This window comes from Schistocerca piceifrons, chromosome 8, assembly GCF_021461385.2.
Source record: "Schistocerca piceifrons isolate TAMUIC-IGC-003096 chromosome 8, iqSchPice1.1, whole genome shotgun sequence".
NCBI classification, from domain to species: Eukaryota; Metazoa; Arthropoda; class Insecta; order Orthoptera; family Acrididae; genus Schistocerca; species Schistocerca piceifrons.
Genome location: NC_060145.1, coordinates 19,510,369 through 19,533,016, shown reverse-complemented (window position 1 = coordinate 19,533,016; position 22,648 = coordinate 19,510,369). Strand labels below are relative to the sequence as shown.

Below are 22,648 nucleotides of genomic sequence, written 5' to 3'. Positions count from 1 at the left end.
ATAGGGTCATGCCAGAACTTCGAAGGATGTTTATGAAGATGCTGCTGGATTCATTTATGATATTAGTGTTGATGTTAATGTCCCCACACAGATAATGTCACGTCACCGCCAGCAAGGAAGGCCCCCCAAATCACACAAAGAAAAATAGATAAAGAAAAATTAACAAACCTGCAAGAACAAATAACACAAATAGAAACTTTTTTAGAGAACGAGACCTTGAAAACAGACTAAGGAAAAAGACAATGTATGTGAAACTATAAATGAAGAAGATGTAAAAGAAGTAATAAAAATACTGAAGAACAAGAAAGCAGCAGGACCTGATAATATATATTATGAACATATAAAAGATGCAAAAGAGGCCCTCCAGCACATATGGATCAAATTAGTCAACAAAAGCCTGGAACTTGGAAGAATTCCGACCCAATGGAGACACTCGACAAGAAAAGTCCTCTACAAAAGTAGAGGAGACCCGACGGACCCAAACAAGTACAAAGGCTTAGGCCTGGAAAATACTCAGTTAAAGACGTTTTCAAAGATAATTATACAAAAAATCAAAGCCTGTGTGGACAGTCATCTCCCAGAACGACAAATGGGCTTCAGATCTGGAAGATCAACACTTGCGGCAGTCAGGCTTCTTCTAAGCAACATCGACGAAGCGCTACAAAAGAAACAAATGTTCTACACAGTGTTCATAGACTTCACCAAAGCCTACTGGAAAGAGATCTCATAGTCCGATAACTGGAAAACACAATGGGAGAAGATAGCATATGGGCAAGAATAATCAAGTCAATCCTCTAATACAACTTAATCACAATATCGGACAACCTCTCTTTTTCGAACCTCATTTTGCAATCGAACGGAGTCTTACCAGGTGACCCAATGAGCCCTTTACTCTACATTCTTGCCACTGAAGAAGTACTGCGAATTGGAGAAAATGAAGATGATGTACACATATATGCATACGCTGACGACATAGCCGTAGGTTCAACAGATATACAGAAGCTGCAGAAAATCATTGAGACAATAGACAAATGGTGCAGTGAACACAAACTAAACCTTAACATAACAAAGACAGAAATGGTGATTTTCAGAAAAGGAGGCAAAACCCCCAAGAATGCAGAAATCAACATCAGAGGACAAAAAATAAAAATCTCATCAGACTTTAAATACTTAGGGGTGACATTGCAACGAACAGCCAAGTGCTTCACAAAACACAGAACGTGCAGCCCAAGCAATAATAGCAATACAGGACATCAAAAACATCCGCCTACTCAATCTAGAAACGGCCATGAAATTATTCAAGGCAAAAATCTTGCCAGTCCTTGCCTATGGGACCACCTGACAGAAAAAAATCTAGAAACACTAGAAAAGGTAAAATCGACTTATCTTAAAACAGCAGTAGGTCTCTCAAAGACAACAAGATCTAGACTAGTGTACCTGTTAGCGAGAGAGACATTCCTAATTGAAGATCAAACTTCGATATATGATGCCACACACCAGGACTTCCAGAAATCAACTGAAGATCATAGAGGACAAATGAGAAAAAGTATGGCCGGAGTTCTATGGCACCGAAGCAATGACGAACCGCTCATGGACAGCACCAAACTCCGAACTGCGACATGCCGTAACTAGATTTTCTATTCACGGCTTTCATCATCTAATTTGCAAAAAGAAAATTTATCACGACCCAGCCACAACCTGTGTATGTGAACTGTGTAACGAAGCCTGTGAACGATATCACACAGAACTGTGCAGTAAAAGAGTGAAATCGATAAATGAATGTGCAAAAATGTAAATGTTAAGCAAAGTAACTGTATATGGCTATTTGGCTGCAATTTTATTATTTAATAAAAGATTTATGTTGACCTTTGTACTTGAGACTTTATCTAGAACTTATGTTAATTTATTGAAAAATGTGTCCACACTACTACTGGGAGATCTATACACACACAAAATGATTAATTTCTTGATGATATCAAGCCCTGTTAATTCAATAGCTGACATTTCAAAGTGTTTATCTTCACTTACTGTACTGAGGTCAGGTCTTGATTTGAACTGTGTTCCTTTTCTGATATAAATGCATGATCCTCCACCCCTTGAAGTAGTTCTGCACTAAGAGTTTGCCTTTTCATACAGTGATAATACTACATGTTGGATTTCTGTGTCTCTACACCAGTGCTCAATAGTACAAACTACTGTGCAGTTGAAAGATTGGAGCTCAACTTCTAATAGTTGTATTTTTTTATTTATTGCATGTTTTGATGGAGGACTGTTAAGTCTGTGAAATGCCCCGTGTTACTCTTTCCAATGGTTTGTTTTTCTTTGTGACATCTGGTATATGTGATATTTGAAGTGTTAAAATCTGTTTTGTGAGTAACTGTTTTTAAACTACTGGAAATACTCTTTAGGCAGGGGAACCTGTTGTCTGGATTTATCCTAAAAAAGACCTACTTTTCCTACCTTTGACAACAGGTATTTCACCAAGTGTGGCGCGAGATCCACCCCCTGTACTTTCATGAATCAGCTGTACTAATCTTCCCTTCCCAGTCTTGTTTCGGTGTAGGCCATGCCTAGTGAAACCCCATCTGTTGATAGTCCGACGGGCACCAGAGAAACTTTAGCAAAGTTGGTTGTCCTTAGAGCCATTCCTAACCCCACATTGATTCGCCTCACAGCTCCATCAAGGTGTGGTCGATCATGACGCCGGAACAGCTCAACAAAGTGTACGTTGATGCCATGAGTCAGGGAAGCTATCTTGTCCAGGTCACCGCCTATGTCATACGCCCCACCCCTGTCCAAACTGTTTCCCGCCCCACCCACTATCACTACATGATCTTCATTTGTAAAGTCCTTACATAAAGACCTTAGGTCCTCTATCACATGACTTAGCCCTGCATTTGACTTGAACTCCAGTGGAAGACTCTGCAGGAGAGACGCTCAGCAGCTCAGTACGGGCTTTTGTTGAAGTTTCGAGAACATACCTTCACCGAAGAGTCAAGCAGTATATTGCTCCCTCCTACGTATATCTCGCGAAGAGACCATGAGGATAAAATCAGAGAGATTAGAGCCCACACAGAAGCATACCGACAATCCTTCTTTCCACGAACAATACGAGACTTGAATAGATGGGGAGAACCGATAGAGGTACTCAGGGTACCCTCCGCCACACACCGTCAGATGGCTTGCGGAGTATGGATGTAGATGTAGATGTTTAGATCAAAAACGCTAATTTTAGAGTCTTCTCACTTATTAGTTCTCGGTGAATATCATAAATCATGCTGGGAAGAAGATTCAGCTGATGAATTAGTCCTTATTTGCCACAACACCACACATTTTCTGAAATTATGTTTGTTATCTATCTGTTTTACACGCATATATATCGATTTATGAAGTACCTGTGTTTCCTCTACCTTCCTCACACTTGATTTGTTTTAATGTTGTACTCCTATCCTCCTTTCTCATTCCTCCACTCTTTGAATGACAGAGTGAATGATGTGTGTGGGTATCGGGTTTTCAGTGTGTTTGGTGGTGGGTAAACTTCTGGTCTGCTGCTGTGGCAGTTAAGCCAGCTGCTGTGTAGGCTAAGAGTGAGGCAAGGAGGTTTGGCCCCCTCTGGTCGAAGCGCTATCGTGCTCAAGTTGGCAGGGTGCACAAAGCGTTTAGATCTTAACATTTTACTTTTATACAGTTTTTGTTGATCTTCCTATATTTAATGATAATGTTTCGTTCTGACAACTCCCGCTACCTACGTGGACACAGATTTTGCTAGTGCGCTTTTCTCTGGTTTCTGGAAATTTGGTGAGTGAGGTTGCTCGTGGAAGATATAATGACTGAGATCGTGTAAGTTTCAGTCTAGATGAAGTCTCAATCCATTTCTTTCATAGCTTCAGATCGTAAGAATTATGCGGAATATTTTATTCGGTATAGGGACTGGTAGTGTTTTTGTTATTGTTCGATTTTATAGGTAATTACTTTGTTCAGCCCCCCCCCCCCCCCCCCCAATGGACCATGGACCTTGCCGTTGGTGGAAAGGAAGGCTTGCGTGCCTCAGCGATACAGATAGCCGTACCGTAGTTGCAACCACAACGCAGTGGTTCCTGAAGAGGGGCAGCAGCCTTTTCAGTAGTTGCAGGGGCAACAGTCTGGATGATTGACTGATCTGGCCTTGTAACATTAACCAAAACGGCCTTGCTGGTCTGGTACTGCGAACGGCTGAAAGCAAGGGGAAACTACGGCCGTAATTTTTCCCGGGGGCATGCAGCTTTACTTTATGATTAAATGATGATGGCGTCCTCTTGGGTAAAATATTCCGGAGGTAAAATAGTCCCCTTTTCGGACTCCAGGCGGGGACTACTCAAGAAGACGTCGTTATCAGAAGAAAGAAAACTGGCGTTCTACGGATCGGGGCGTGGAATGTCAGATCCCTTAATCGGGCACGTAGGTTAGAAAATTTAAAAAGGGAAATGGATAGGTTAAAGTTAGATATAGTGGGAATTAGTGAAGTTTGGTGGCAGGAGGAACAAGACTTTTGATCAGATGAATACAGGGTTATAAATACAAAATCAAATAGGGGTAATGCAGGAGTCGGTTTAATAATGAATAAAAAAAAATAGGAGTACGGGTAAGCTACTACAAACAGCATAGTGAACGCATTATTGCGGCCAAGATAGACACGAAGCCCACGCCTACTACAGTAGTACAAGTTTACATGTCAACTAGCTCTGCAGATGACGAAATAATTGAAGAAATGTATGATGAAATAAAAGAAATTATTCAGATAGTGAAGGGAGACGAAAATTTAATAGTCATGGGTGACTGGAATTCGGTAGTAGGAAAAGGGAGAGAAGGAAACGTAGTAGGTGAATATGGATGGGGCTGAAAAATAAAAGAGGAAGCCGCCTGGCAGAATTTTGCACAGAGCATAACTTAATCATAGCTAATACTTGGTTTAAGAATCATGAAAGAAGGTTGTATACATGGAAGAAGCCTGGAGATACTGACAGGTTTCAGATAGATTACATAATGATAAGACAGAGTTTTAGGTACCAGGTTTAAATTGTAAGACATTTCCAGGGGCAGATGTGGACTCTATTGGTTATGAACTGAAGAAACTGCAAAAGTGTGGGAATTTAAGAAGATGGGACCTGGATAAACTGAAAGAACCAGAGGTTGTACAGAGTTTCAGGGAGAGCATACGGGAACAATTGACAGGAATAGGGGAAAGAAATACTGTAGAGGAAGAATGGGTAGCTTTGAGAGATGAAATAGTGAAGGCAGCAGAGGACGCTGTAGGTAAAAAGACGAGGGCTAGTAGAAATCCTTGGGTAACAGAACAAATACTGAATTCAATTTATGAAAGGAGAAAATATAAAAATGCAGTAAATGAAGCAGGCAAAAAGGAATACAAACGTCTCAAAAAGAAGATTGATAGGAAGTGCAAAATGGCTAAGCAGGGATGGGTAGAGAACAAATGTAAAGATGTAGAGGGTTATCTCACTAGGGGTGAGATAGACAATGCCTACAGGAAAATTAAAGAGACCTTTGGAGAACAGAGAACCACTTGTACGAATATCAAGAGCTCAGATGGAAACCCAGTTCTAAGCAAAGAAGGGAAAGCAGAAAGGTGGAGGGAGTATATAGAGGGCCTATACAAGGGCAATGTACTTGAGGACAATATTATGGAAATGGCAGAGGATGAAGATGAAGATGAAATGGGAGATACGATACTGCGTGAAGAGTTTCACAGAGCATTGAAAGACCTGTGTCGAAACAAGGCCCCGGGAGTAGACAACATTCCATTAGAACTACTGACGGCCTTGGGAGAGCCAGACCTGACAAAATTCTACCATCTGGTGAGCAAGATGTATGAGACAGGCGAAATACCCTCAGACTACAAGAAGAATATAATAATTCCAATCCCAAATAAAGCAGGTGTTGACAGATGTGAAAATTATCGAACAATCAGTTTAATAAGTCACGGATGCAAAATACTAAGGCGAATTCTCTACAGACGAATGGAAAAACTGGTAGAAGCCGACCTCAGGGAAGATCAGTTTGGATTCCGTCGAAATGTTGGAACACGTGAGGCACTACTGACCCTACGACTTATCTTAGAAGCTAGATTAAGGAAAGGGAAACCTACGTTTCTAGCGTTTGTAGACTTAGAGAAAGCTTTTGACAATGTTGACTGGAATACTATCTTTCAAATTCTGAAGGTGGCAGGGATAAAATACAGGGAGCGAAAGGCTATTTACAATTTGTACAGAAGCCAGATAGCAGTTATAAGAATCGAGGGGCATGAAAGGGAAGCAGTGGTTGGGAAGGGAGTGAGACAGGGTTGCAGTCTCTCCCAGATGCTATTCAATCTGTATATTGAGCAAGCAGTGAAGGAAACAAAAGAAAAATTCGGAGTAGGTATTAAAATCCATGGAGAAGAAATAAAAACTTTGAGGTTCGCCGATGACATTGTAATTGTCAGAGACAGTAAAGGACTTGGAAGAGCAGCTGAACGGAATGGACAGTGTCTTGAAGGGAGGATATAAGATGAACATCAACAAAAGCAGAACGAGGATAATGGAATGTAGTCGAATTAAGTCGGGTGATGCTGAGGGTATTAGATTAGGAAATGAGACACTTAAATTAGTAAAGGAGTTTTGCTATTTGGGGAGCAAAATAACTGATGATGGTCGAAGTAGAGAGGATATAAAATGTAGACTGGCAATGGCAAGGAAAGCGTTTCTGAAGAAGAGAAATTTGTTAACATCGAGTATTGATTTAAGTGTCAGGAAGTCGTTTCTGAAAGTATTTGTATGGAGTGTAGCCATGTATGGAAGTGAAACATGGACAAGAAGAGAATAGAAGCTTTCGAAATGTGGTGTTACAGAAGAATGCTGAAGATTAGATGGGTAGATCACATAACTAATGAGGAGGTATTGAATATGATTGGGGAGAAGAGAAGTTTGTGGCACAACTTGACTAGAAGAAGGGATCGGTTGTTAGGACATGTTCTGAGACATCGAGGGATCACCAATTTAGTATTGGAGGGCAGCGTGGAGGGTAAAAATCATAGAGGGAGGCCAAGAGATGAATACACTAAGCAGATTCAGAAGGATGTAGACTGCAGTAGGTACTGGGAGATGAAGAAGCTTGCACAGGATAGAGTAGCATGGAGAGCTGCATCAAACCAGTCTCAGGACTGAAGACCACAACAACAACAACAACAACAACAACAACTTTGTTCAGCCGAAACTGAGGAATGTGGGAGCGTGGTTTACGAGCCACGCTTGGTCTCAGCTGGAATTCGTGTTTTCGTTAGTTTCATCTCTATTTTGTATTTTCTATTCGTTTAGTACGTGTTCCTTTGTTTGTTCTATCCCACAAGTTTGTCGATGGTTAGAAAGTCGTAAGTTCTCGGAAACTGTTCGTCTTGCAATTATTTCGCAGCAATTTACTGTGTGGGTAATACTTTCCAGATTAACCAATTTTTCGGAATGTTAATATTTTATTTTGGTCTGGCTTTGTGTAACTTGTGCCACGTGCTTGAAAAACGAATGAGACTTCAGCTCGTCGCTTTTCAGCTCTTTTTCTTCACTGGTGGGGTTTAAATGTTTAAACTACATTTATGTGCATTTATGACTATTCGTATCGTCGGTTTTTTTTTTTATTTCCCTGTCCGGGTGCCTTGTATGGTTATGCCACTTGATGTGGCCAACAGTATGCTTGAGGTCGTGATTATTTTGCCATTGCAATTTGTTGTAGGTTTAACACTTCGGAACTGTGGAATGCTCGTGGTTTGTTCTACATCAGAACTTGTTCGGCCACATGGTTCTTTCTGTCCGCTTTAAGTGACTCGGTATTTCTGTGCATTATTGAATCACTATTTCCGATCTGAATTGCATTTCGAATCGCAATTCCCATTCAGTTCGAGCTGTGAATTTCCTGCTTAATCATTGATGCGTAAGCCTTTGCCGACTATGTGTGTTCGTGGTGCACGTTGTAATCGTTCTAGCTGCTCTTCCTTTTTCCATGTGGTGCTGGCGTGGATGCAAATTGCGCGTATGATTTCTGAGCATAAATTATTCCTATGTTAATAGGTAACTAATGGTTTACTAGCCCATGAGGCAAGGAGTTTGCTTAATTGTTGCACTTGCGTGCTTACTTAAAGGAGGCACCAGCAACCATAATGGTTTTGTGTAAATGTGCCGTATTTTTCCAAATGTTTGAATACAACAGATGTTCAGTCCAATTTCAACCGGATTTCGGCGTTACTGCCAATGATCAATCCCATACATCCTGATTTCCTTTTTATAGGATACATCCTATGGCATTTTCCCCTGCGCAAATGTATACGGGGGCACTCCTTTATTTTTGTTATTAAAGATTCAGTTTATAGAGTGCACAACTCGGGAACCGATTGATTGTCTGATTAATGACAAGTTTAAGCTTTGAGTCGTCTACTTTTAGCCTCCCCCATGCACAAATACAAGAATTTGAATGTGTACTATCCTTTGATGACAGAGGTTTGTCCTCTGCTTGTTAAATGTAAATTATTTATTGTCGAGCCAGGAGAAGCACGTGGGGCTGCAGATACTTTTAATTAATCTTGAGATTCTGCCACTAATTGCACCTCTGGCTCAGTTCACTCGATTATTCTGAATTAAATCAAATGATCAGTCAATTATTATGCAAACCAACAATATATATATCGACGACTATCATTTAATGGCGATCCTGAATTATATCTATATTGAATTAGACCTGGTACTGAATATTCCATAACAGATGGGCATCGTTCATGAAGATTTCCATAACCACCAAGAATTAAGGGAATCGTTCAGTTTCTTAGATTCCAACAAGTAAGACATTAAAATGTATCACATGTTACATTAAGTACCGGGAGCTAGCAGGTACAATGGGCGAGATGTGATACAAAGAACGCATGAGAGTCTGGAAATATGGGACAAATCACTCCTGATTTGCACAAAATCTCAGAGAACATAATCGCAAGCTAGCTTCTACGGAAAATATGCACATAAATCAGAATAAACATTTAAAGACTTTTACTAAGCTTGCAAGAGGGAAAAGCGGGCAACACACATATACACAGATAAGTAATGAGACACTAGTAAACAGTCAGTGTGGCAAGGGCAATCGCTTACAGTTGTTTTAAGAAAATCAGCAGTTCTTACCAGATATATAGTAGTGTTTCACAGCACTTAGCTAACGGATTATTGAAACTGTAAAACAAAAAGAGCGCGACGTGAAAATATGTAGATGTTTTATAACTGCGACCTTTAATCTATGGTTATGTAAAAGGGAATGCAGATTTTAGCCGCACAAATGAATGATTGTTAGGTGAGGATTTAGTCATTTAAAAAGTATGGGGTCAACTGTTTTCTAATATATAAGTATCACATACAAAACGAAACTGTATTATTCTAGATTAAATCCGCCGAAGATAGCTTAATGCAAAAGGCGAAGCCTGGCTGGCACACAATTACACATACATTGCAGGAAGAAAACGGCGTTTCAGTTCACAAAACGAATACTCGCTTGATTCTACAGCATATGTAAGTCGGCATTACACATTCTTTTTCAGTCTCTTCTGATTATTGGTATGGCATTTAAAGTAAGAAAACAGCGTCTCAATCTTATTTTTTGCTTTCCTTCTTCAAAATGCGAGGTCTTGACTACATCAGTATTTGCACACAAAGGTTGTAACCGTGCGATATGACACCGAGAACATCGCCAGTATTGTAAACGTAACTGTTGTTTATTTCAGTAGTAATATTTTGTCCTAAAAGCACGGCTACCTATTACAAAGAGATTCGAAGTCAGCTGGGTATTCTCAATAGTTTACTAATAATCAGTTACAGATTTTTGAGAGATGAAAAAAAAGTGTTTAAACTAAAAAATAATCAGCAAAGAACATTATAATTTGACAGTTATGGGAGCAAGTAACATGAAGTGCTTACTTTTCTTCCTAAGATAATCTTATGTCAAAATAATTAAAAGTTCTTCATTAAAGAAATTAAACAGTTACCTACTGCATTAGAACGGAAAAGAACACTTGTGCAGTAACTCTGGTTACTTCAGTTACACTTGTACAGAAATAACAATAACCTGTAGTTAAGTATTAATATTTCTTCTTTGAACCCATTCGTTTTTCCTGGAAGTCGTTTCACGGAACTATTGACAGGATAATTTTGAATTACACATCATCATCATTATCTCTGTGACCATGTCGGTTAGCAATTTCTTAGTTGACTGCGGGTTTGTGAAAGAGAACACCCTTTCGACGGTTCTTTCGGCATTGGCATTGTGCCTTAGAATTGCAGAGCAATATTCTGCCAGTTTCAGTAACTGATATACCTTTAAATCCTTATGGTATATACCTTAGTCCTCCTCATACTTCTTCCTCGCGCTTGTATCATTAGCTTGGAACGGACCTTAGTTGTACGTTATCTACTTCACCGCTGAAAAGCCTAACGAAGGCCGGACTCGCATATACATGGCCGGTCACTCGGCAACCCTACTGCTAGCAGTCGTATCCGTTAAGTTGCTGTACAGAGCATCTTCTTTACTTTCCAGCTTATCTTAGAAGAACGTAACAGGGGTTAAACTTCTCGCTTGCTGTTTTCCTCTGTGCTACTCGTTGCTGTATTCCTCAATTACTTATCCTATCTTGCGATCTGATGCTGTCAAAATATTTAAATGTCTTACATGCTTTGACGTGCTGTCCATCTACTATTATGTTTCCTACATTTTCTCCGCTGCATTGATATTCAATCTTTTGAAAGTTTACTTTCTATCCCCATTTATCTTATTATTCTAATAATTTTCTTAGCATAAAGCAAATATCATCCTCTTCACTAGCCGCCACCATCACCTCATCACCTGCGACGAACAAGGTACACATACACTGGTAAAATAGATGACCACTCATCTAAGCAGGGTGAGACTGGAACGTGCCACCCCTGGCAGTTGTTTTGCTGATGAATTCGTTGATTAAAGGTTCAGTTCCCTTGCGAGATCGGAATGTATGTTCAACAATGCTACACGATTTAACCGGTCTTGGTTCATGGCGGCTCTGGTGTAAGTTTTCTGTCTTTAAGTGCAGGAAACGAACGTTCTGCAGTACACGTGGATACAGATATCGTTAAAAGAAGTCGCAATAATTTTACATATTCTGGTATTATGTTCTTCAGAGCTACACACTTGTCATCCTCTTGCGTACTCAAGTATTTCACTACGGTTTAAAAGCTGTCTAGTGTAACATTGTTATTTTACCACATCCAACAAAATATCTCTATGAAAACTCAGTCTAGCATACTCGAAGTCGTCACTTTGGAAAGATGTAACGTAACTACTATCTTCTTTGCCTATTTTGAGAAGGCGTGGCAATTTCGGGCGGAAACCTGCTTTTAAAGCTACTTATTGTTTGATCCACTGTGTCAAAAAATAGAAATCCCCACTTTTCTTGAATATCTCATGAATTACAATCTGATGAGCAAGATGTATGAGACAGGCGAAATACCGTCAGACTTCAAGAAGAATATAATAATTCCAATCCCAAAGAAAGCACGTGTTGACAGATGTTAAAATTACCGAACTATCAGTTCAATAAGTCACAGCTGCAAAACACTAACGCGAATTCTTTACAGGCGAATGGAAAAACTGGTACAAGCCGACCTCGGGGAAGATCAGTTTGGATTCCGTAGAAATATTGGACGCTACGACTGATGTAAATAGCCGCGGGCTTAGTTTCTTTTATCCGTGACTGTAATTCTTGTAAACAACCGGCAACGTTTGTTGCGTCGTCATAGGGTTGCCTACAATTGTTCATAGAAATAGAATATCTTAATAATACATCCTTCGCAGATTTAAACACGGTATCTATCACAGTTAATAGGCGCTCATAAAAATCATGAAACAACTCATAAAAAGCAAAATTCTGGTCAGTAGAATGAAAACAGACAGACATCTGCTCTCTAACTGATACATCGGATGTCTCGTCCAACATTATGCATATAAATCATATTCTTTTATTTGTTGAATCAAAATTCTCCGAAGAGACTTGCTTATCAATGTTATAATATTAATTATGTCATGAGACATCCAATTGTTAACTAGTCTGATTAAGCCAGAGTTTCATTACGGGCACATCCTCGGAACGTGATTTCAGAAGATTTGACAAAATCAGAAGACTCATCACCATGAACAGACAAGGTGAATCCTTGGCAAACCAACAATAATACTGAAGTAAGAAACAGTAGCGGCCTGCATTTCTTATGCTTTAGAATGACTAACTGATGACAGAATAATTACTCCTTCTTTCATAGAATTATTTGTACTAACTGAATACATATGCAAATTACTTTTTGCATGAGATTTGAATCGTTTTAGGGCAATGGACCAATTCTTAAAGTCGCACTTAACGAACGCATTACAGAAATGTTTGTTCGCAGTGACAGCTTTTAGAGACAATCTCATGTTTTCACGCACAGACCTACACAAGAAACAAACTCTGCCGTCGTTTTTCGTCATACTGAATCCATGTATATGTTTTTACTTTCAGTACCACTATCATCTGTTGTGGAATTACCATAGTAACAGAATTCATCGTCACACGCTGCCGGAGATAGATCACTTTTACTGCTACACGCTGTCGATTCGATACCACTATCACGGTTATCAAAGTCCTTTTGTATTTCACGATACACTTATCCATCTTAACAATTTTGACACGCACGACATGACGACGTAATTCCTAGCACAGGCAAAGTAGGCCAAATACAACTCAAATTAACGTTTAATGGTCTACACGTTATGACTACTTCGTTGTTCGTTCAACTGATGAAGTCTGGAAATTCAAATTCAGTGTAAGTTACACTTTTTCATCTTAATTTCACAAGACAAAAGTATCTCATTGGCTGTTGCGTTTCGTGACTTGCAGAGCTGCCAATTAAAGCACAAAGAATTTCGCCAAGTTGTTATAAGTACTGTCCATTTACTGAATGTTTTAGCTAGGAGCGATGGGGCGCTCTTTCTAGCAGCTACGTCGGCTCACTGGTAGTCAAAAGATTATCTTAAAAGAAACCGCTAATTAAATTCGTACTTTGTAGTGTTAATGTTTTCACCGTATCGTACCAATCGGTTTCATTTCTAGTTATTTAATACAATAAAAAAATAATTATTATTATAGGTTACCGCCTTCAGTTTACATTATTGACTTAACAAGCGGCATCCCCTTAATATTCGCAGTTATTAGGAAACGGTCGCTTCGCTTTTATGTCAACGTGGGTTTTTTATTCCGACGAATTCAATTAGCAGTTTGTTTTATGATAACATTTTACAGCGGTGTATTACAAAAGCCTGCCGCCCATCAATGCGATGAGACTTGCTTTTAATTACGTTCAAGAAGCAAACCTTTACAGCGCCGGTTAGGTACAATGAAAATGCAGAATGATTTTTCGCTTATAACTTTCGACTCGGTCGTTTCCGTAGCCGGCTTCCTCCCCTCAAATTGACACGTTATCCTTCTCCATCATTCCTGAAAGTTTGTGTCACCACAGAATCACTCTGTGAATGTCCTTATGGTACCTGTCGTTAATCCTGCTTATTACTCGCAAATAACGGTATTAACGTGGAACGGGCCTCAGTTGTGAGGTATCTACTTCATCGTAAAAAGCCTCAAAAAAGTCAGACAGTCCGAACTTGTATAATTTGGCCACACAGGACCGGATATCTGCCAACCCCTCTTATCACAGTGGTTGGTTAGTTTGTTGCATCAAAAAGGAAGCTCCTTTTTGTTGCGGTCAAAGTTAAATTAAATGGAACTTAATACAGCAGCGGAGTGCTTGTCAGTCGTGTATAATTTTTTGATTCTATTTAGCATATTGTTGTTGTTTCCTCACTGTACATTGCTGAACGAATAATGATTGATTTGGAAAAGGAAAGATTATTAAGCTCTGGAGCTAGTGCTTAGTTTGAGACTTCTGATGTGAAAGAAACTACTTCTAGCGAAGATGGTGAAAGCAGCAGTCGCATTCCCGTACGTGAAAGGCGGAAAGTTTAGAAACCTAGAGAACTTACACGAAATTCAATTCAATTAGAAATTGGAGGCACAAAGCGTTAAGTGGGGACGATAAATTATTACACCTAGTGACAGGTCACGATTGTGCATATGCACCAATTTTTTTGGTCAGCTCACAAATCATCAAAAAGTTGCGTACTAAATTGTTTTAATAAACCGTGCGAAAGACGAACTCAAGATGGACTACACGCAGATAGAGCAATCAGATTAGCCAGACGTTAGCAGAGGGGCGAATGTGAAGAATGAAATCCAGTTTGTATTAGTACAATAAATGCTGTATTTGAGTTGAAGTTATCAGACAAAATGACTGACGCAGGCATTTTTTATGAAATCTTTCTAACAGCAGCCGGCCGAAGTGGCCGTGCGGTTAAAGGCGCTGCAGTCTGGAACCGCAAGACCGCTACGGTCGCAGGTTCGAATCCTGCCTCGGGCATGGATGTTTGTGATGTTCTTAGGTTAGTTAGGTTTAACTAGTTCTAAGTTCTAGGGGACTAATGACCTCAGCAGTTGAGTCCCATAGTGCTCAGAGCCATTTGAACCATTTTTTTTTTCTAACAGCAAACATAATACCTGTTTTGTGACGAAGAAAGTGGTAGTTCCAACAATGAGACACGTGGAAGGACGGCTGGCCAAATGTCCACAAACAAAATAAAAAATGTGAGACTCGTGCCGTGAAACATGAAAGAGTAAATACTGGCTTAACCATTACGGAAAAAGAGAAAGAAAAATTTTACACATCTAAGAGTTCTGTTTTTTAAAAGCTTTTTCGGTTTACCAAAAGTCGGAAAACTGGAAATAGCTTTTTTTGCAACAAATCTTTCAACTGTTGCTTATTTCTTTGTATAGCACTGCAGATGTCTAATAGCATCAGGTGTAACACGTACAGTGCAAACAGTAACAAAACGTTCAGTTACAAAATCCGAATAGGATTGCATTCATTGTTAGCTGCAATACAAGAGTCGGCGAAGCAGAAACTGAGGAAGAATAGCGAAAATTGTTAACGGTAACAAGGTAATTAAATGTTTGCTGCTAGTTGCGGTATCTCTCGACAGTTTTTAATGGGCCTACATAATTTCCTGAGCTCCCCACACTGGATAAATTTATTTTAAAATGAATGTGGACACGTGCTGCTTACGCGAGTGGCTCTCGTAAAATCCCCGTGGACGGCGACCCCTCTCCGGTCCCGTCACCTCTCCGCCGGCCTTGGCACGTGGTTTCCCCCGCGGCCGCCGCACGTGCGAAACCCCTGGTCGGTCGGCAGAGCTGGGCTGTCCTGTGCTGTGCTTGGCCAAACCGTCTTTCCCCGATCCTCGCCGCCCCACCACTGGAAGTGCCGCTGCCGGCACAGGGCACAGTGACGTCACAAACGGCGCAGCAACACGTTAACAACGCTCGTCCGGCGCGGCGGTTTAAGTAATCCGGCGCTCGCAGGCGGCTCACAGTTTAAAAAGAGGCGGCAGGGCAAGGTGAGCCGGTCTGAGCTGTCGGCACGAGGGGCGGCCAGCAGGAGGAAAGTCCAGAGCGACAGGCGGGCAGCAATGCTGGTGGTGCAGTTCCTGCTCGCGGCCGCCGTGCACCCGAGTGAGTAGCCACGGCGGGCGCGGTCGCGTGCGATTGGTGGTACGCTTACGGCCTCAGAGGCTGTGCGACAACTTGGCAAACAGCCGCCACGACTCATGAAACGTTTTGATTATTTTATAGTCTCTTTTCATTACTAGTTTCGACGAAAACGTTTACCAGATGGCTGTAGTACATTAATACCACGAATTATTATTCGCCTGGTACATCTTTGAGCAACAATATAAAAAACTTTTAATCGGTAAACAATGGAAAACAGCTAATACCTCAACTCAATTTAAAAGATTGTAGATGTATGCGCCATCTATTTCCAGCGCTTTTCCGAAAACTGACGTTTCCACGTACCGTAGTACAAAACTTCAATTTTGAATATAAAATCTGCTTTCACCGCCTCACTAGATAATTTTTAAACCTGAAATATGGCACTGGCCACCATAATATATATGTGTGTGTGTGTGTGTGTGTGTGTGTGTGTGTGTGTGTGTGTGTGTTTCACACGGACACATTGTGGTTGGTTCTGTAGATTTTACAGCAACTTTCACGGAGGACACACCTTTCTAGCTTATAAGAACGGGATACACTGCTGTATGACAAGAAAATGAAGCGCCAGCAGTGATAATTTCATGAAATTTCTTTCATTAGTGAAAACCTGACTTTCGGTCATCTACGCTCATTTTCCGATGGCGAACTCGGCTTAGGGTCACTTTGCATGGAACAGAAAGAAAGACGAAATTTAAATTTACGCTATGTACAAAACTACAGTGCGTGTAAGTCCGTAATACCAGTATACTTTCTCTCGCTACTAATTAGTAACGACCTCAGCTGCTTTATCGTTTCTATCATTTTCTCAGCTTTTGCAGAGACTGTTGTAGCATACACAGTGCCTTTGTAAGATAAAGGAAACGATCAGCGACTTTTCTATGCTCATCTAAAGCCTCTGTCATGCCAGTTGCAAAATTCACTTTTCCTACATTCTACATGTGCTCCATCGAAAACTATGCAATGACTTAAAACAGAATTATTCCGTGATGATGTCACACACTTTCTGGATTGATGGACAAGGGTAAACGTATCAATTTCACGAAAGAGATCCTGGTTCGGAAACCGACGAGTGAAAACTCTTCTGATACCTCTGACAGTAGTATACATGTTCCGGCACTGCTATTGCTAACATTGTAGGGTTCATGACTTTCAGAGGTGGTAGCAAGGACTAAAACAAGGAAAAAGCTTCTAGTAAACATGGGCTCTAAAGTTTATACCTTAAGAGTTATGAGCACTTGCTCGTCTTCGATATTATAAAACCCGTCTATTGTACTAGAGTCCATATTTACTACACTTTTCTTCTTGTCTTGGGCCATGTTTGTTGTGGTCTTCATCCAGAGGCTGGTTTGATGCAGCTCTCCATGCTACTCTGTCCTGTGCAAGCCTCTTCATCTCCGAATAACTACTGCAACCTACATCCTTCTGAATCTGCTTAGTGTATTCATCTCTTGGTCTCCCTCTACGATTTTTACCCTCCGCGCTTCCCCCCAATAATAAACCGGTGATCATCTAGTCAAGCTGGGCCACAAATTTCTCTTCTCTCCAATTCTATTCAATACCTCCTCATTAGTTACATGATCTACCCATCTAATCTTCAGCATTCTTCTGTAGCACCACATTTCGAAAGCTTCCATTTTCTTCTTGTCTTAACTAGTTATTATCCATGTTTCACTTCCATACATTGATGCACTCCATACAAATACTTTCAGAAACGACTTCCTGACAAATCTACAATCGGCGTTAACAAATTTCTCTTCTTCAGAAACGCTTTCCTTGCCATAACAAGTCTACATTTTATATCCTCTCTACTTCGACCATCATCAGTTATTTTGCTCCCCAAATAGCAAAACTATTTTACTGCTTTAAGTGTCCTTTTCTAATCTAATTCCCTCAACATCACCCGATTTAATTCGACTACATTCCACTATCCTCGTTGTGCTTTTGCTTTTGTTGATGTTCATCTTACATCTTCCTTTCAAGACATTGTACATTCCTTTCAGCTGCTCTTCCAGATCCTTTCCTGTCTCTGACAGAATTACAATGTCATCGGCAAACCTGAAAGTTTTTATTTCTTCTCCAGGCATTTTAATTCCCACTCCAAATTTTTCTTTTGTTTCCTTTACTTTTTGCTCAATATACAGATTGAATAACAGTGGGGATAGGCTACAACCCTGTCTCACTCCCCTCCCAACCACTGCTTTCCTTTCATGCCCCTCGACTCTGTAACTTCCATCTGCTTTCTGTACAAATTGTAAATAAACTTCCGCTCCCTGTATTTTACCCCTGCTACCTTCAGAATTTGAAAGAGAGTATTACAGTCAACACCGTCAAAAACTTTCTCTAGGGCTACAAATGCTAGAAAGTTGGGTTTGCCTTTCCTTAACCTATCTTCTAAGGTAAGTCGTAGGGTCAGTATTGCCCACGTGTTCAAACATTTCTACGGAATCCAAACTGATCTTCCCCGAGGTCGGCTTCTAACAGTTTTTCTATTCGTCTTTAAAGAATTCGTGTTAGTGTTTTGCAGCCGTAACCTATTAAGCTGATCGTTCGGTAACTTTCACACCTGTTAACACCTGCTTTCTTTGGAATTGGAATTGTTATATTCATCTTGTTTGAGCGTATTTCCCCTGCCTCATACATCTTGCTCACCAAGTGGTAGAGTTTTGTCAGGGCTGGCTCTCCAAAGGCTGTCAGTAGTTCTAATGGAATGTTGTCTACTCCCGGGCTCATTTCGACTTAGGTCTTTCAGTGCTGTGACTGACTCTTCACACAGTATTATATCTCACATTTCATCTTCATCTACGTCATTTTCCATCGCCATAATATTGCCCTCTAGTGCATTGCTCTCGTATAAGCCCTCTATATACCCCTTCCACGTTTCTGCTTTCGTTTCTCTGCTTTGGACTAGTTTTCCATCTGAGCTATTGATATTCATAGAATTGGTTCTCTTTTCTCCAAAGGTCTCTTTAATTTTCCTGTAGGCAATATCTATCTTACCCCTAATGATACATGTTTGTACGTCCTTACATTTGTCCTATAGCCACCCCTGCTTGCCTGCCGTGGTGGCCAAGCGGTTCTAGGCGCTTCAGTCCGTAACCGCGCGACTGCTACGGTCGCAGGTTCGAATCCTGCCTCGGGCATGGATGTGTGTGAAGTCCTTGGGTTAGTTAGGTTTAAGTAGTTCTAGGGGAATATGGATTGGGGCGTAAGTAATGAAAGAGGAAGCCGCCTGGGAGAATTTTGTACAGAGCATAACTTAATCGTATCTAACACTTGTTTTAAGAATAGTGAGAGAAAATTGTATACGTGGAAGAGGCCTGGAGACACTGGAAGATTTCTGATAGATTATATAACGGCAAGACAGAAATTTAGGAACCAGGCTTTTAATTGTTAGACATTTCCAGGGGCTGACGTGGATTCTAATCAAAATTTATTAGTTATGAACTGTAGACTAAAACGGAAGAAGCTGCAAAAAGATAGGAATTTAAGGAGATAGGACCTGGATAAACAGAAAGAACCAGAGGCTGTTAAGGGTTTGAGAGAGAGCATTATGGAACGATTGACAAGAACAGGGGCAAGAGATACAGTAGAAGAAGAATGGGTAGCCTTGAGAGGTGAAATAGTGAAGGCAGCAGAGGATGAAGTAGGTAAAACGACGAGGGCTAGTAGATATCCTTGGGTAAAAGAAAAGATATTGAATTTAATTGATGAAAGGAGAACATATAAAAATGCAGTAAATGAAGCAGGCGTAAAGGAATACAAACGTCTCAAAAATGAGATCGACAGGAAGTGCAAAAAGGTAAGCAGGGGTGGTTCGAATGGCTCTGAGCACTATGGGACTTAACATCTGAGGTCATCAGTCCCTTAGAACTTAGACCTGCTTAAACCTAACTAACCTAAGGACATCACACACATCCATGCGCGAGGCAGGATTCGAACCTGCGACCGTAGCGTCGCGCGGTTCCAGACTGAAGCGCCTACAACCCCGGCCGGCAACTATTAATTACTTTTGAGTGTATTCAGTGCATAAAACGCAAAACAATTAAATTGACAATTACTCCAGTCGTAAAGTAGACGCTAAAAAGCAAAGATACACACCGATAAGCCAAAACATTATGATCACTTTCCACCGCGACTTTGGATGCCGCCTGATGGCGTTACGGGCACGTGAAGCGATAGCAAAAGTTCAGTAAGCGGAGCAGGCACAGAAGGGGGACCACCCTAGCGAAGATATGGGCCGCAAATGCGGAAACATAATGACGTGCGACTTTGATAAACGGTAGATTATTATTACGCAGAGCTTGTGAATGTGTACCTCGAAAACGGCTAAGCTGGTCGAATGTTCACGTGCTACTTGCTGTCTTAAGTGTCTACGGAAAGAGGTAGAAGGACAGTGAAACTACAACTAGGTGCTAAACAGGAGGACGTCCAGGACTCTCCACACAATGTGGCGTTTGGAGGCTTGCCTGCTCTGTAAATTAGGATGGATGGTGATCTGTGGCGTCTCTGCTGGTGCACGCCCAAGTGTTGCGGAGCAGACAGTTCATCGCAAATTGTTGAGCATAGAGCTCCGCAGTAGACCATCCCCACATGTTCACATGTTGACCCAACGACATCGTCGATTACGATTGCAATGGGTATAGGACCATCAGGATTCGACCGTCGCCCACGGCGATGACATCTTTCAGCAGTATAACTGTCTGTGTCTCGGAGGCAGAACCGTGCTACAGTGCTTTGAGGAGCATTATAGTTAACTCACACTGATGTCGCGGCGACCCATCTGGGTCGCTGTCGGGCGCTATCACCGCGTACGCAAATCAGCGGCCCGTTATTTACGTGAATTACGCGACCTCTGCGTAGGAGGCATCTAATGCCACATACCTCCACAAAGCTACCAACAAACTGCCGGATGTCTGATACGCAGAATCAGTGATGTACGAGGGTTATTCGGAAAGTAAGGAACGATAGGTCGCGAAATGGAAACCACAGTGAAAATCAAAACTGTTGTATTTGCAACAGTTAGCTACAACTTCCAGCTACTTATCTCCATAGTCGCCGATCCGACTTAGACGTTTGTCGTAGCGTTGTACAAACTTTCCAATACCCTCGTTATAGAAGGCAGCCGCCAGCGCTTTTCGCCAATTCTCTACGCTGGCCTACAGATCGTTGTCTGTGCCAAAATGTTGTCTTATAGCCAGGGTTCTTGTGAGCAGAGATGAAACTCAGAGGGAGACAATTACGGGCTGTATTGTGGGTAATCAATCATTTCCAATTGAAAACGATGTAGGAGCATATTCATTGCCCCTGCAGAATGCGGCTGAGAATTGTCTTGTAGAAAAAGCACACGACAGTTATTTAATGTTGGCTGCATAGCTTCAGGCAAGATTCCTCACCAGGCCCTCGTACTTTGAGGGAGACAATACTGTTATAGGTACCTTTATGTGCTCCCTGTGTGCTCAGAACTAAAAAGAACAACGTAACGGACGTACTAGAGACACTGCCCAACACATCTGTGCAAAACTTCATCGGATTTTCACTGTGGTTTCCACTCCGCGACCGATCGTTCCTTACTTTTCGAATAACACTCGCATTTCGTTCCAATGACGGACAAACAAGTTATTAGGCAGGTGGTTAAAGTATTTTGGCTCATCAGTGTATATTGCGTATATTATAAAACAAATGTAGAGATGAGAATATTATCGGTGTGTTGTGAACTACAGCAGGCAAAACACAGTGGCAAGAGAAAACTCGTTAAATGTATTCGAAAGATATTAAGAGCGTATTCTGACGTAAATTATAAATGATGCACTAATCTATTTATTCTTCAATTGTGAGTAGCACTGAAATGCGGGTAGTGCACGTTACATTTTTATTAAGTTCGTGTTTCACACGTATTTTTTGAAGAAACCAATAATTTCGGCTGTAAAGCATGTAATATATTCAAAAGCAACAGGAAGGAGGTACGTGGGCTATGTGATCAAAAGTATCCGGACACCTGGCTGAGATTGACTGATAACGTGATGCTGGAATTCAATATGGTGTTGGCCCAGACTAGACCTTCATGACAGCTTCCACTCTCGCAGGAATACTTTAATCAGGTGCTAGAAGGTTTCTTGGGGAATGGCAGCCCATTCTTCAAGGAGAGGTATCAATATCCGTCGGTGAGGCCTGGCACGAAGTCGGCGTTCCGAAAAATCCCAAAGTGTTCTATAAGATTCAGGTCAAGACTCTGTGCAGGCCAGTCCATGACAGGGATGTTATTGTTTAATAACCACTCCGCCACAGGCCGTGCATTATGAACAGCTGCTCGATCGTGTTGAAAGATGGAATCGCAATCCCCGAATTGCCCTTCAACAGTGGAAAGCAAGAAGGTGCTTAAAACATCAATGTAGGCCTGTTCTGTGATTATGGCACGCAAAACAACAAGGGGTGCAAGCCCCAGTCATGAAAAACACGTTCACACCACAACACCACCGCCTCTGAATTTTACTGTTGGCACTACACATGCTGGCAAAGGACGTTCACCGGGCATTCGCCATACCCACACCCTGCCATCGGATCGCCACATTGTGTGCCGCGATTCGTCTCTCCACACAACGTTTTTACACTGTTCAATCGTCCAATGTTGACGCTCCTTACACCAATCGAGGCGTCCTTTGGCTTTTTACCGGCGTGATGTGGGGCATCCGCTCGACCATGAAATCCAACTTTTCTCACCTCCCACCTAACTGTCATAGTACTTTCTTGGAATTCCATTGTAATGGTCTGGATAGATGACTGCCTATTACACATTGCGACTCTCTTGAACTGTCGGCGCCGCGCGGGATTAGCCGAGCGGTCTAGGGCGCTGCTTCATGGACTGTGCGGCTGATCCCGGCGGAGGTTCGAGTTCTCCCTCGGGCATGGGTGTGTGGGTGTTTGTCCTTAGCATAA

General features: G+C 41.4%; 2 protein-coding genes across 4 annotated transcripts in view; one reads left to right on the top strand and one right to left on the bottom strand.

Annotated features, from left to right (window-relative positions):
- Positions 1-22,648, top strand: part of LOC124711507 (peptidoglycan recognition protein 1-like) — a 116,964-nt gene that overhangs the window by 77,637 nt on the left and 16,679 nt on the right. Inside the window, exon 3 of the mRNA XM_047241621.1 lies at positions 15,471-15,676. Within this exon, the coding sequence (XP_047097577.1) occupies positions 15,471-15,676 (206 nt within the window). The remainder of the gene's footprint in view (positions 1-15,470; positions 15,677-22,648) is intronic.
- LOC124711589 (trichoplein keratin filament-binding protein) overlaps positions 1-22,648 on the bottom strand; it is a 313,083-nt gene that overhangs the window by 277,852 nt on the left and 12,583 nt on the right. For 2 of the 3 annotated variants that reach the window (XM_047241738.1, XM_047241739.1), the window contains exon 1: positions 15,231-15,402. The exons of the other annotated variant lie outside the window; for it this stretch is intronic. The gene's annotated coding sequence lies outside the window, so the exon portion shown is untranslated. Of the gene's footprint in view, positions 1-15,230; positions 15,403-22,648 lie in introns of those variants that run through there. 3 annotated transcript variants of the gene reach the window in all.